Raw genomic sequence first — 14644 nt, 5'->3', positions numbered from 1 at the left:
ACTTAAACAAAGCTTACAGTTACTTAATACTAGTAAGGCCATGAGAGATTATGTCCCGCACCATAAAGGACTAGAAACTTGGCAAAATATGTGAATCAATAGTTTTCAGCTGGTGGACAGCAGTCAGGGAAGGGCTGTGGTTTCTGAGAGAGGAAGCAAAGCAGGCGAGGCCCACCACCCAGGCCTTCTGACTGAGGTAGGAGAAAGAACACATGTGACCCATAAAAACTAGCCTAGGGCAGTTTTGGGTTTCTGGTTGGTTGTGGAAGGAGCTGGGAAGTTATCACACCATCCTCAAGTTAAAAGCTGAGCCAACGGACAAGCACCCCACTTTGATCCATCAGGGAATTGGGGTGACGGGGCAACTGCAGAAGCACAGGTGTACACAGATCTCAGGTGACCAGAGCATAAAGCCAGGATGGGAAGCAGAGGGGTGTGGTGTGGAGCATGTGGGGGTGGGGAGGGGGAGCTTGCGTGGAGATTGTTGGCTCAAAGCCCACAAGTGGGAAAGCTTAACCTTGGGGCTCCCATCCTTCCATGAGATTCACATCGGGAGCCCTATCAAGTTCACATCAAGAAAAAAAAAATCTACTTCTAGCAGCAGGAGGAAAATGTAGTAATTTGAAATATGTCCAGAGAGTTGTGTTCTGAACAAGTCCTGTCCTCAAGAGAGCCTATCCTGCTGGGGTTTGATTGGCGCCTGACTGGCTTGGGGGGAGGGGAGTCCCCAGCTCCAGCTTGCTCTGGCCCTCCAGTCTCACAGGGTGGGGATGGTAGAATCTGAGAAACACCAGTAAAGGTCACAGGTCACACACAAGCTCACCAATAGCCTGAGAGCACGTCTCCACCCTGGTCACCTCACCGCCACTTCACTGAAGGCCTATTGACAGCCGTTCCTTTTACCCCACATAGCACATTAAGTTTCAACAAGCCAACGTTTAAGGCACACTGAAGGCCCCAAACCACCACTGGACCAGAACCCGAGGCAGATACCGCAGGAATGTGGGCATTATCATGCTGGGAACTGAAAATCCCTGTGATTAGAATGCTGAGGTATGGGGGAGAAAAAGCAGACGCTAGGCAGGAAGCTCCCAGTGAGGGACGATGGGACAGAAAGTTTAGTTTTAGCTGCACAGCCATGTACCCTATTGACCTTTGGGCATCTGATTTCTAGGAGGGAGATTTCGAGGACAGGAGCTGCAGGATAGTTCATATCTCTCTAACAGTTTCTTTCACCACTTTTGAAAATTCCCAGCCATTTACTTTTGAGAGATTGCTAAATCCCAATTGTCTTTAACTGCATTTTTTTTTTTTTTTGGTCCAGTCGTGGGTCTTGAACTCTGGGCCTGGGTGCTGTCCCTCAGCTCTTCAGCTCAAGGCTAGCGCTCTACCATTTGAGCCACAGCGCCACTTCGGCTTTTTTCTTTTTGCTTATGTGGTGCTGAAGAATCGAACCCAGGGCCTCAGGCATGCAAGGCAAACGCTCTATCACTGAGCCACCTTCCCAGCCCTAACTGCATAATTTCTAGAAGTCTATGTGGTCCTCTTTTCAAGATTACCTGGTCAGTTTATAATCTCTTGTTCTTTTGTAATACTTTAAATAGTTCCTTCTATTTCATTAAGCATATTAATCATACTTATTTTATGTTCACTTTCTAATTTCCCATGTAGTTTCTGTGTTTCTTGACATTTTCTGTGTTTTTCATTATGTATTTTACAATTTGCTGTAGGAATTCTTTGAGGCCTGGATTTAAACAACACCCCTTCACCGCAGATTTGGGCTTATTTCTGCTAGGCACTCTAGGACCAGTCTACTTTTGGGCCATTCATTGAGAATGTTTGCAGTTCTGGGAGTTGAGCACAGAGTCTTGCATATGCTAGGGAAGCACTTTATTTGTTTTTTTTTTGTTTGTTTTTTTGGTTTTTTTGTTGGTCATGGGGCCTGAACTCTGGGCCTGAACACTGTCCCTCAGCTCTTCAGCTCAAGGCTAGTGCTCTACCACTTGAGCCACAGCACCACTTCCTGGCAAGTACTTTAGACAGAGCTGCATCTCTAGCACTTCATTAATAACTTCAAAACATTTGTTATTTATTCTTATAGTACTGGGTTTCTTGAACCCAGGGACTTATACTTGTTGGGTTGATGCTCTCCCACTCAAGCCATGCTGCCAGCCCTTTTTTTTGCCAGTCCTGGGGCTTGAACTCAGGGCCTGGGCACTGTCCCTAAACTTTTGCTCAAGGCTAGCATTCTACCACTTGAGCCACAACATCACTTCCGGCTTTTTCTGTTTATGTGCTCCTGAGGAATCGAACCCAGGACTTCTTCGCATGCCAGGCAAGCACTCTACCACTAAGCCACATTCCCAGCCCAGCTAGCCCTTTCTGGTTTTGCTATTTTTCTTTTTTTTTTTGGGTCCGGTTGTGGGGCCTGAACTCTGGGCCTGGGCGCTGTCCCTAAGCTCTTCAGCTCAAGGCTAGTGCTCTACCACTTGAGCCATAGCGCCACTTCCGGCTTTTTTTCTTTTTGCTTATATGGTGCTGAGGAATCGAACCCAGGGCCTCAGGCATGCAAGGCAAGCGCTCTACCACTGAGCCAACTTCCCAGCCCCTTTGCTATTTTTCTTTTTCTTTCTTTCCTTTTTTTTTTGTCGGTCGTGGGGCTTGAACTCTGGGCTTGGGCGCTGTCCCTCAGCTCTTCAGCTCAAGGCGAGTGCTCTAGCACTTGAGCCACAGCGCCACTTCCGGTTTTCTGGTGGTTTATTGGAGATAAGAGTCTCATGGACTTTCCTTGCTCGGGCTGGCTTTGAACCACAATCCTCAGATCTCAGCCTCCTTAGTAGCTAGGATTACAAGTGTGAGCCACCGGCGCCTGGCTTATTTTTCTATTTTTTATGTGTGCCAGTTCTGCGGCTTGAACTCATGGCTTGGGCACTATCCTTTAACTTTGTTTAGCTTAAGGCTGGTGCTCTACCATTTGAGTCACAGCTCAACTTCTGGCTTTTGGGTGATTAATAGGAAATAAGAATCTCATGGACTTTCCTGCCCCAGTTGGCTTCAAACTGGGATCCTCAGATCTCAGCCCCCCGAGTAGCTAAGATTATAGATGTAAGCCACTGGTTCCTAGAAGCGTCTCACTTTTATGCTCTAGCTGGCCACTAGTTTATGCCTAGACCATGCTAACATTCAGCATGTAGCAATATATTCTCCGGAGGTGACATTTTTCTTTCACTCCTCTTCCACCTAAATCCAAGGTCGAGATAAACATGCATCTTTGCCTCTTTCTTCAGAGGGGGAGGGTATGTTTTCAAGGTCACCTATTTTATTTGCTTTCTGTGGCCGTTGTCACAAATCACCACAAGTCCCAGTGCTTAAAACAACACAATTTCTTTCTCTTAAGAGTCTTAGAGGTCAGAGATCTAAAATAGATTTCACTGGACTAAAATCAAAGCGTGGGAGGGGTACATTCCTGGTGGAGACACCTGGCTCCCTGTGCTTTTTTTCTGGACTAAAGAGCTGGCACAGTTTATCATCTTAGGGCCTTTCTTTTTATTTATTTGTTTATTTACCAGCTCCTCCATTTGTCAATCTGTTTTAGATTTCCTCCAGTTTTCAGGGTTTCTGAATGGAGAGGGCTGCTTGGACCATTGGTCCGCATTGCTCAGAAGTCATTTGGATCTTGGATGTCCGCAAAGGCTGGAAGGTGGAGCCTCATGGGGGGGGCGGGGAATCTGTATTTAGGTCATGCTCCTGAGGGGGGTGGGGAGACCCTAGCCCCTGCTCTTCCTCTCTTTTCCTTTTTGGTCATGAAATGGCCAGTTTGCTCTGCCTCACCACAGGACTGTGTAACCTGGGTCCAAAGCAGTATGGCCAACCTATCACGGACTGGGCTGGGAAGGTGGCTCAGTGGAACTTTGGAAACTAGAATGAGCCCAAACCAGCCCCCTCTCCCGAGAAGCTGATTATCTCCTACATTGTAGGAGCAATGGGAGCTGACTCATATAACACAGTCTCTGCTGCACAGTCACCTGCACTCCCGCCCCCCCAGCTTCCCTTCCACTGCAGCTCCTTGTTGGAAACCACGCTTCCCGCTCATATTCCCCGCCATGGTGTGGTGAGGGCACAGGTGATGTCCGTAGTGGGGGACAGGTGTAGGTTCCACCGGTCACTTCAGATGAACCCAAGAATCTCCCGGAATCTCCCTTGTCCCTCTTTGGGTCTTTGCAGCCCATTCTCCACTCTGTGGGGTGGAAGGAAAAGAAGGATACCCTTCTACCAAGGGGCTCCCACCCTGCTCAGGTCCCTCCAAGAGTGCCTCCTGGTGGGCTTGGGTCCCATTCACCTCATGCCTTAAGGGCACTTGCCAAACTTTGGGGCTGATTTTGTTGTGTGCGGCACTGGACGCATTCCAGTGGAACCTGCTCATTCACCCTTGTCTTCCTCCAAGGCTGGAAAGTCAGCTGCGAGCAAGTAGGCGCACGTGCGCTCACTGCTGTGTCCTGCTTCTGGTCGCCGGTGGGTGTGGCAGAGTAGGGGCTTGAATGGTGGGGAGGAAAGGGTGGCTGGGAGGTTGGTCTAACACAGATGAGAAATAATGACATGAGTGGAGTGGTGCTGGAGTCCCTGGTCAGCCCAGAACGTTCCTCCTTTCTGTCCACGCAGGAAGGCAGACAGGGGCTCCCTCCCCAAAGAGCTCTAGAAGTAGCACACTACTCTGTTCAGTATCTTAAATAAACCATTTATTCAGGAGGAACAATCGAAGAAAGCAATCATGACGTGGATTACAAAACAAAGAAGCACAGCCCCTCCTCCAGGTTCAAGAGTGGCGTGGTCCTGCCCCAGGCCGGGTGTGTAAGTGGGCAAATGTGCATGTGTGAACGTGAACGCGCACACATGCACGCGGCCCACAGGGGTGTGGACTGGAATGAATGACCGTGTGTGTCTGTAGCTTGGCCCCTTCCCTGCCCCCCAAACCAACAGCGGCTGTGAGACCCGCAGCAGCAAAATTGAGGCCTTCATCATTCCTGCCCTTCCCCCCGCTCTCGCTCCGAGACCCCATCTCCTCCGGTGGCAGTCTGACCACCCTCAGTCACAAAGAGCCCCAGTGATCCTGTCAAGACATCTGGGGGAGGAGGAAAGAAACAGTCAGGGCGCCAGATGTGCAGCCAGGAACCCGCCCATTGGCTTCCAGGCCCAGGCCTTCTCCCGTGGCACTGCCCAGAAAGCAGCCACCCAGAGAGATTGCGCAGCCATTGCGGGTCTGGACCCACGGGCGCTGGGAGGCCCCACGCGGAGAGCTCCGAGCCCTTGTTGGAAAAGCAGAAAAGGTGACTGTGCTGGTGGAAGTGGCCGTTTGGGGTCAGGGAAGGGGCTGAGAGCAGGTTCCTGCGGAGGGGGGGAGAGCAGGGAGGCCCAGGGCCCAGTGTACAGGCAGCCACCTAGAAGGATCGTTCAAAGAGGGACCCCCCCACCCACCCCCCAAAAAAGAAAGTAACAGTCGCAGAAGAGGCAAGTTCTGGAACATGGTCCCGCCAGAGCGGGGCAGGTCAGGCCGGCGGCCCCGGACTGGCCCATAGGCACATTTAAAAGGATTCCCACAGCTGTCCCGAGTGCGCAGGGCAGGTCTCTGCTGCTGTTCCTGCCTTGCTCCCCCTCCCCCCACCCCGTGAGGTATTGAGCTTCCCTCCCCCCCTCCCCCTGCTTATGACTGAGTTCCCTCCCCTCCCCAACCACATGGGTGGTCAGAGCACCTACTGGGTGTGGGGGTGTGGGACCAGCCGCTTGGCCTGCGGAGCCTTATGTAGGGTCGAGCTCAAATACCCCATCGCTGGTGGGGGTGGTGAAGAAGGAGGGTGGGTCCGAGGCAGTGGACTCCTGCCCCCCACTCCCCTGGCCCCGGGCACGCCTCTCCTCCAGCTGCAGGCTGCGCTCGAAGTCAAGCAGCTGCCCCATGAAGTTGAAGTTGGGGGAGATGTTAGACTTCTTCCTCTTGACCAGGTCATAGGCGTCGTTGAGTGACAGGTGGAGCTTCTGCATGAGGTAGGCCACGGTGACCGTGACAGAGCGGCTGACCCCCGCAAGGCAGTGCACGAGCACCCCGCAGTTCTGAGACAAGGCCTCATCTAGGTGGGGAAGGGCAAGGTGGAGGAGACCCCCCCGAGGGCCACCATGAGTGACAGACATCAGGTGGCTTTTTGGAGGAGCCCTGGCACCACCCCCCTACCCTGTGAGCCAGGGGGCCACTGGCCCAGGGGCTTTGGCTAGGGGAGAGGGAGGAAGGAGAGGGCACAGAGGACTTACCAATGAACGCGATGGCCTCTGGGAAGAACTGAGACAAGTTCTGGCTCCAGTGGTCCGAGATGGGGATCTGCTTGTAGTGAAAGTCACCGTTCTTCTCAAAGAGGTTAGGGAGGTTTGGGGTGACATTGAGGATGTAGCGGATGCCTAGCTTGGCAAGGCTCTCCAAGTTGGCTGAATCCCGGGCACTGCCCAGGTAGAGGTTGGGCAGGATCTGCACCGGGAAGGATGGCAGTAGCCCAGTTGGAGGGGGTGTGGCGCCCTCTGAATCCAGGCCACAGCTCATGGAGTCACGGTCAGCCTCAGATTCTGCGTCGGAACAGTCGGAGCCCAGGCACAGACCGCCCAGTCCTATCACAGGCACTGGACTGGGCACTGGGGCCAGGCTGGAGCCAGCACAGCCATTGAGGCTAGTCTCACACAGGTGCGGGCACTCAGCCTGGAACCTGCTGAAGCCACCTATGGGGGGGGAACGAGGAGATTCCTTGTTAACCTAGACTCCTAGGCAGCCAAGAGCGCCTGGCTGGGGATAGGGAGCTGCTCCTACAACCTGGGGTGGGGATAGGGGTGCATATGTTCCCAAGGGCACATACAAGCCAGCAGCTTCACCCGTCCTGAGGACCAGTGTGCTGTGCTGGAGACACTCGCGCCCCCCCCCCCCCCCACAGCCCCACTGGTTGTTCCTCCCAATGGCCGAGTATCCAACACAGTTGCTGGGCCCAAGCGGAGCCATGCAGGAGGATCTTAGAGCCCCAGTGCCAGATGGAGGCAAATGCAAGGGCTCCACCTCCGTGGAAGGTTCGGATGTCAGTTCTCTGCCTGAGGATCTCCCCATGTGGTATGGCTACAAGTGCTAGCTCTAGCTCGGATGGGTGAAGTGGGGTGGGTTCCAGGAAGCAGGGAACTGGGAAGAGCCCCCAGCATTCCATTTGATGACTTCCAATGTCCCCAGAAGTCTTCATCATGCTTCATCTACAGATTTGATTTTTTCTCCTCGGTTGGGGTTGGAAACCTGATGCTTTTTATATTATCCATCCCCGTCAGCTTTGTTGTTGAACAACAAATCAGGAGGTGGGGGGAGCTGGCTCTGTAGATTCAGGGGAAGCTCCAGCAGTGCTAGGCTTCTGGGAAGGTCCAAGAGCCAACAAGGCCACAAGCAGCCTGTCTCCCCTCACTCCAACCTGGCTCTGTCTGCCGTGGGAGGAGGCTGGGCTCCTGGGCTCTGCTATCTCCAGCCTGCAATGCTTCTCCAGGATTCTCTGTCCTCCCACCCCCAAGCACCTGGGGTTCCCCCTCTAGTGGTCTGGTCCCTGAAGCAGGGCACATCTGGGGGAGACTGTGGTGGATCACTTGCTACTTTGTTGTTGAGCATACTGACAATTAGGTCAGGCCGGGCCAATCCCCGCCCCACCCCCTACTCAGAAACTGGCCAGAAAGGGTGAAGGGCTTGCCTGACAGCTCCTGCACAAAATAAAATGGAGCTGGCCCAAGGGCAAATAAATTGGGACTACCCTCCCTCGCCCCTCCCCCCAAGCCAGGGCCTTGCTCTCCAGGTGAGGGACCTCCCCAGGCCTGCCCATCCTGCCTGCACCTACCCTGTAGATAGTAGGCCAGGTAGCCTTCCTCCCGCAGCTTCTGGAGGAGGGTGCCCAGCACCGACTCGGCCTCCCACTCATCAGCCTCGGCCTCGGCCTCTCCGCGCCGGCGACGGCCTCCTCCCTGGTCATACAGCAGCACCGGGGCAGGTGGGGGCGGCTGCAGCGGTGGCCCAGGCAGGAGCGCGCGCACGGACAGACTTCCCTTCCTTAGGCGGCGCAGCAGCAGCGCGGGCAGGGCCACGCTGAGCGCCCCGCCGATGCGCGCCGACTCGTATAGCTCCCGGCTGCGGCAGTCCAGGAGCAGCAGCCTGGGCCGTGGGGGCGCCAGCTCCTGGCGCAGCCACAGGCACGAGCGGCCCAGGCTCTCCATGGGCGCGCGGCTTTCTGCACGTCGGGCAGCGGGGACTGCGAAGAGAGGGGAGGGGTGGCGTGAGCGGGGGGTGTCCGTGGCTGGCCACTTTCGGGGCGCCGGCGAGGGGAAACACAGCCTCATATCCTGAAGGCGGGACACACTGCTGTCCACTCCTCTCCTCGCGCCCCAAGCGACACGATGGGCTACTGAGGTGCCCCAAGAAAACGGCGGCGCGACGCGCAGCCACTTGGGCGCCAGACACTCCTCCCGGTCTCCTGTTAAAAAAGCACGAGCACCCCCCCCCCAAGAGATCTGGGTGTTTAACGGCCCCTTCCGTCAAAGCTCTTCCTGGGGGGGCGCTCCGGGACCCAAAGCACTTTCCTTCACACCCCTCTTTCTAGGTCTCACACTCGGCCTGCCGATACTCACTCCCCAAGTTAGACTTTGGGATGTATAAGTGCGAGGAAATGTGGTTCAAGGCCTAAATCTCCCCCACTCCCAGGAGGACTTGGGGGATAAAAAGGTGGCCGAGGTGATGGGACCCGCTCTCCCCCCCCCCCCCCCCGCCCCGCGCCCCAGGAGAGAACAAAAGGAGAGACCTGGATCGCGATCCGGCGGCAGGCGTTCGCGCGTGGACGTCCTGGCCCCGGCTTCTGCCACAGCAGGGAGCGGAGCACCGTCCGGGGACCGCGAGTCCCCGAGCCCAGGCGCCCGGGGAGAGGGCGGGGCGGCGGAGCGGGCTCGCACGTGGAAGCCAAGCCGTTCGCGCGCCGGCTGCTTCCAGGCAGCGGGACCCAGCTTCCACCTAGGAAGCCTCGGTCTTAGGACGTGGAGTAGCCGTTCCGAGGGGCGGGCCTGGGCGGGGCGGGGGGGCGGGCTCAGGGGGGCCGGCGAGCCAACGGGGTGCGAGCGATTGAAGTCTAGTGGGATCTGCAAGTGGCAGGCTGAGCTGGGGTTTCCACCCAGGCAGGACGGGGTCGGGGCAGAGGCCAAGGGCAGGTCGGGGGCCCAGCAGGGAAGCAGTTGCTGCTCCCCTGGCCGGCGCCAGCCTGGTCTTGAAGACAGGGGGGAGGGGCGAGGACAAAAGCCCAGTGCCCCTGCCCCAGAAGCTGCCTCCCACAACTCAACCTGGCCTATCCCCACCCGGAACCTCAGTGGCCCCATCTGTAGATCGGACCAAACAGAGCCACCACACTGGTTGCCACCGACATGCCAGACATCCCAGAGGAGGAAAACAACTAGAAACCTCTACTGCCTCCCCCTTCAGAACTCTGCCAAAGACCTAGAGGGCTAGGCCAGCATAGGGGCTTTCCCTGCACACCTTCCCTCCAGCTACACACCCTCCCACAGGAGCTCTGATCACCCTAAATTGGACTCCTTCACTCACATTATGAATCCCAGGACTCTCCCTGGCTCTGCCCCTTGCCCCCTTCCTTGACCCTCTGGATGGTTCAATCTGGAGGAAAGCAGTTTCCACCGACTTCTCTCCATCCTTGCGCAATCCTCGGTCTACTGTACAGGTCACAGGCTCACATTCTTCCATTTTTGAAGTGTTCTCCCTGTCTATGGACCTGTGTGTAGCAATGTACCCCTTACCTGCCCTGCTCTGAGCGGGGAACCATTCATTCAACAAACACATTCATTCAACAAACACAGATGGAGCCACAGGGATCCCACACTGGCCTGGTGCGCTCACGCTGGCGGGACAGACCAACAATAAGCAAAGGCACTGAACAAGATATCGGAGGTGATAAGTGCTGAGACAATGAAAAGAGAGGTAGAGGGAGGTTGTAAAAAAAGATCTGGCTATGTGTCTCTTCCCTGCTTTAAGCTCAAGAAAAGCAAATAACAGTGTTGAAGGAAAACAACAGATAAGATAAAGCTCATACAAAATAATCAAAAGGTTAAGACCCCAGTAGATAAATGGGCAAAGAACTAAAAAAGACTGCATACTCCACGAAGGAAGGAATGTAATGGGGGGAAAATACTATGTGGGGGAAGGTTCATTCCCAGGCATGAAAGAAAGGCAACTCAGAAAACAAGATGACAGTAAGAACAAGGTAGCACTTCCTACTTGCTACTTTAGTAAAATGTCCTCAAAATGAGAATGCCCAAGGTTCCTCCTGCTTGAACATTCACTATGGGTTAGGTCCTTTCAGAAATTACGCTGGCAGTGGGCATCAATCACTAGACAGAAAAAAAAATCCATACCTTTGGTTACTTCTAGAAATCTATTCTAAGTAGCTAAAGTGAAGACAAAAGAGAGGCACATGGTGATGGTATCACGCTAAACCTTTTTCTAAGGAGTGAAAATGGAAAACCACCCAGAAGTGCAACTTTAACATCAGAGTCGACTGTCAGTATGGAGAAGACACAAAGCTTTCTTCCTATGCTGCCTGCCTAGGTTTTGCCCATCTCCAACCCTGCTTCCAGACTCCTGCACAAGCCCATAGTCTCCCTTCTGTGTGCTCCAGTGGCCTCAAGAGAACTCAGGCTGTTTGGCCTGCTTCTCTTCCTCAGTGTGCACCTTCTTCTAACCTCAGCCTTGCCTCATACCCTAGCTCCAGTGTTAGAAGCAGACACTAGCTGTCATCTGGCCATGGGTACCCAGCCTCGGGACTGCCTCTGAACTCCACTATAGCTGTGGGTGAGACCTTGGGGTGGACAAGAATCGCAGTCAGATGCTGCCAGTGTGCCACCTTGCAGAGCAGGACCAGGACTTGGCTAGATTGTGTGTGTGTGTGTGTGTGTGTGTGTGATGGGGGTGCAGGCTGGGAGCATCAGGGAATTGTGAGGCACTAGCCCAGCCACTCTGTTATGGAGCTATTCTCAGTGTGCTCGAAAAGAGGATCACCAACCCGAAGGAAATTGGGCTCCTGGGGTGTCCAGCTGTGCTCCCTTGAGACAAGAGGTGGGCTGTGGACAGCGATGCCAAGGCAGGACACTTCTGCCATGGTGAAGGGAAAGGAAGCCTAGGCTCCAAGTCTGGTGACAACTGAAGAGTACCCCTGTACCTTGCTTTACACCCCTGTTGGCTAGCCCCTTGTCCCCCCACCGGGAGAAAGCGTGAGGCAGTGAGGGGGTGCGGGGTGCTTCATCTCCAAATCTCAGTGTGTCTGCAGCGCCGGCAGCGCCAGCAACAGGACAAATGGGAACCTGTTGCCACCTCCGCACTGCAGGGCTCAGTGCAGCCAAGCCCCCGCCCCCAGGGCCCCCTGCAGCGCCGGCTCTGGGCGTTGGCCCCGCCCCGCGACGGTTCGGGGCGGGCGGGGGGGGGGAGGCAGCCGCGCGCCAGGGACCTCGTTTGCCGCCCCTCACCCCCCAGCGGGCGGAGCCAAGGCGTCGTGCTCCGGACTCGCCGCAGGGTGGGAGCTGCGCCCACTGTCGCCCCCGCCGGGCGCCCCAGGCCTCCAAGCGTCCCAGCCATCGTCTCCCCCTTCTCCCCCGCCGCAGGCCCGGCGCGCGCCGCGCGTGCTGGTTGGTCCTGGGAGCCTCCCGAGAGCAGCGCCCCGCCTTCCCCCTTGAAATCCATGCTTCCCGCCTGGTCGAGGGACAGGATAGGGGCTGTTGAGGCCCTGTCACACGGATAGGAGCTTAACTCCCTGAGACCGCGTTCCTGCCAAATCCAGCGTCTTTGCCATCAAATCCACTTTCCGCTGGGAATGGCTTTCTGCTTTTCCTGGTCGGGCTCCTTGCGGGACTGGGAGTTCGTCCAAGGCAGGAACGGGTGTGTGCCCGCCTCATCCCAGCCCCCCGGTGCAGGGCCTGGTATGCGCCTGGGCGCTCACGGAAGAAATGCTCGTTAACAAAGAAGGCATGAATGAATGAAACTAATTGTTGTCTGGGGGAGTCCAGAAGGGTGCTGCTTCTGCTTTTCGTTCTGCCGATTACACACTCCTCCCAGACACGCACGTGCACACGTGCACACACGGCCCTTCCCACAGCACAGGCCCACAGGACACAAACAGCGCAAGCCGACTCCAGCCCTTACAACCGCCCTCTATGCGCGTCCGGGTTGTGTTGCTGGCACTTTTCCATTTCGGTGCCTGACCCTCTCTGCTCCCACCTCCGCCCCCTTTACCACCACATCTAGGTACCATACCTTGGGACCCAAGTGTCTTCTTTATCTCTTAGAAGAGGTCAAATCAGTCCCCAGGGCGTCTAGGAGTCTGTTTAGGGAGGCACCTGGCGAGCCCCAGGCTGGCGAGCCGCTGCCTGGCAGGGATGCCACCAAAATGCTGCAGCCTGTAGAGTCCGTGTGCCAGGTGTTTGGAGGGGGGGGGGGGAGGAGAGCTGTGGGAGGGACACAGCGATGTGGTGTGTGTGTGGGGGTGTTTAGGGCTATTTGCGATGGGGGCGGGGCAGCATGCTGGAGAGCGGGCGAGCAAGCAGGTGTTTGTGTGTGTGAGAGTGTTGGTGGGGAGGCTGGAGGTGTCCGCCAGGGGATCGGGAGTGTCGGCGACCGGGGTGTGTGTGTGTGTGTTGGAGTGGGTGGCTGCAGAGGCTTTGGGCTGGGAACGTGGGTGGGGTGTCTGTTATGGACATATGGGAAGTTTGATTCGGCGAGGGCATAGTGTGGGGGAGCACTGAGCGCCGATAGCATCGCACGGATGTGTTGGCAACGTGTGCGCGCCTAGGTGTGCGCTGGGGCGTGGCAGGGTCTGGGACGAGTGTTGGCTTAAGTTGGGGTCAGGGGTGAGTGATGGGTCCGGGGCTGCTTGTGTGTGCATGGAACAGGGCTCTGGGTCCGTGTTGTGTGGCTTGTGCGCGCGCAATTGAGCAGCTGGTGCAAGTGGCAGGGGACGTAGAAAGCGCACGGGGAGGGGGGTGGTAGTGGGGTCCAAAGGGTCTCGCACGGGTGGGCGCTTCAGGCCCCGGGGTGGGGTATGTGCGTTGGCAGGACTTTGGGAGTGCAGGCTGGAGGAACGCACGGGTGCGGGGCAATCAGGCAGGGTGGGGGTGGGGTGGGAGCCCCGGGGAGCCGCGTGCTCTGCTCACCTCGGCTGGGAGGCTCAGCTTCTGGCCCGGGCTCCGTGCGTGGCGATCGGGAAGTTTCCGTAGCTCAAGCAGCGGGAAGAGCCACTGTCACCGTCAAACGCCAGCAGAGCCCCAGGCGGCGGCCTCGCCTGGAGCTTCGGGCCGCCACCGCCGCTGCCGCTACTGCTGCGGAGGGAAACTCCAAATCCCGCCTCCGCCTCCGCCCCCGCCGCCGCCGCCTCCGCCACCGCCACCGCCACCGCCACCACCGCCGCCTCCGCCGCCGCCGCCTCCTCCCCTCCCGTCGCGGTCTTCTCCGCCCCCTGCCCAGGAGGGGCAACGTCGCCAGCGGCGCACCAGGAGGGAGCGGGGAGGGGCCTCGGCCTGCGCGGCGTCTCCCTCCTCCTCTCACGCCCCCTCCGCCTTCCCCCCACCTGCCAGCCTCTGCTCGACGCGCCTTACGACCCCCAGCCCCCAACAGCGCTGTTGCATGGAGGAGGGGGGGGCCTCGAGCTTGGACCCTTGAGTGGACTGACCTAGGCTGGGTCTGGCTTGGGGCGCGGGGGATGGGGGCTGCGCTGCAGAGCTACACTGGCATTTCTGCAGCCGGTAGAAGTGAAGGGACCCATCCAGGACGGGCACAGCCGTGTCTTTCAGGGCCACCTCCTGTTCCTACAGTGGAGTGCGTACAAGGTCCAACTGACAGCACAGAGGGGCCCCACCCCACCCCAAATTCTCCTGAACGGTCGTCTGCAGATTTGGTCTGATAGGAATAAGTTGTGAGCCTCAGTGCCTGGAACGGGTGGGGCCAGGACGTTGGGGGAAGGGCCGAGAGATGGTGGGGACGGGGTATTGGTACCAGATCCCCACGAATTTCCCTCTCCACCAGAAGTCCCAAGCATTCCCTCGGTTTTTTTTTTTCTCCCTTACACAGCTCTGAGAGGCAGAGAAGACTCCCTCACAGCTAGGCACAGTGAGCCAGAGGTTCCAGTTGTTGGGGTGGTTGGGGTGCTTCTGGTTGGCGGGGTCATGAGCCACATTGAGCTCTGGCTGAGCTCAGAAGTGCAGGGCCTCAGCTGAGCATTGGGACAGGACACCCACTGCCCCCAGGCCTTTTGTTCAGAGGTAGAGGCAGAGCTGGTCATTCCAGAACTCCCAGACCAGGCATAGGTGAGTTGGGGTGCAAGCCTGCCCTGGGGTGATGCGGGGAAGCAGCCTGTGATTATGGCTATCAAGGACTGGCATCTGTGTTCAGGAAGAGCAAGACAGGGTCCAGCCGGACAGGGCAGGGATGCCAGCAGCTCCATGGCTGCCTGGCCAGCATCTGCAGCACTGCTGAATTCCCCTGAGTCATTACCCCTGGAAAAGACAGGAAGGTGGCAGATTGGTCTCTGGCACCCAAGGCCCTGCCCGGTTGCTGGTC

The 14644-nt window shown here is 56.9% G+C and overlaps 1 protein-coding gene across 3 annotated transcripts; it reads right to left on the bottom strand.

Moving 5' to 3' along the window:
- Positions 1 to 5702: 5702 nt before the first annotated feature.
- Positions 5703 to 13364, bottom strand: Dusp9 (dual specificity phosphatase 9). Of its 3 annotated transcripts, none has more exons than XM_042667571.1 (4): positions 13243 to 13364; positions 7890 to 8297; positions 6298 to 6753; positions 5703 to 6119 (listed from the first exon to the last, which is right to left on the bottom strand). In XM_042667571.1, the coding sequence occupies exons 2-4, from the start codon at positions 8260 to 8262 to the stop codon at positions 5794 to 5796; spliced, it is 1155 nt and encodes a 384-aa protein (XP_042523505.1). In that variant the 5' UTR covers positions 8263 to 8297; positions 13243 to 13364; the 3' UTR covers positions 5703 to 5793. The 3 variants fall into 3 exon arrangements, with proteins under 3 accessions (XP_042523505.1, XP_042523503.1, XP_042523502.1); XM_042667569.1 differs by lacking the exon at positions 13243 to 13364 and adding an exon at positions 12347 to 12411; XM_042667568.1 differs by lacking the exon at positions 13243 to 13364 and adding an exon at positions 8844 to 9034.
- Between the last annotated feature and the right edge of the window lie 1280 nt (positions 13365 to 14644).

The sequence above is a fragment of the Dipodomys spectabilis genome, unplaced genomic scaffold, assembly GCF_019054845.1.
Source record: "Dipodomys spectabilis isolate Male_0828 unplaced genomic scaffold, ASM1905484v1 ptg000411l, whole genome shotgun sequence".
NCBI classification, from domain to species: Eukaryota; Metazoa; Chordata; class Mammalia; order Rodentia; family Heteromyidae; genus Dipodomys; species Dipodomys spectabilis.
The sequence above is the reverse complement of the archived record's forward strand: the minus strand, read 5'-3'. Positions and strand labels throughout refer to the sequence as shown.

Bases quoted from the DNA above. Each gene is read 5' to 3' on its own strand.
- Dusp9 (XM_042667571.1), bottom strand. From the start codon at position 8,262: ATGGAGAGCCTGGGCCGCTCGTGCCTGTGGCTGCGCCAGGAGCTGGCG. The intron at 6,754-7,889 runs GTAGGTGCAGGC...CCCCCCCCATAG, and splicing joins CCTGGCCTACTATCTACAGG to GTGGCTTCAGCAGGTTCCAG. The intron at 6,120-6,297 runs GTAAGTCCTCTG...TTCCCCACCTAG, and splicing joins AGAGGCCATCGCGTTCATTG to ATGAGGCCTTGTCTCAGAAC.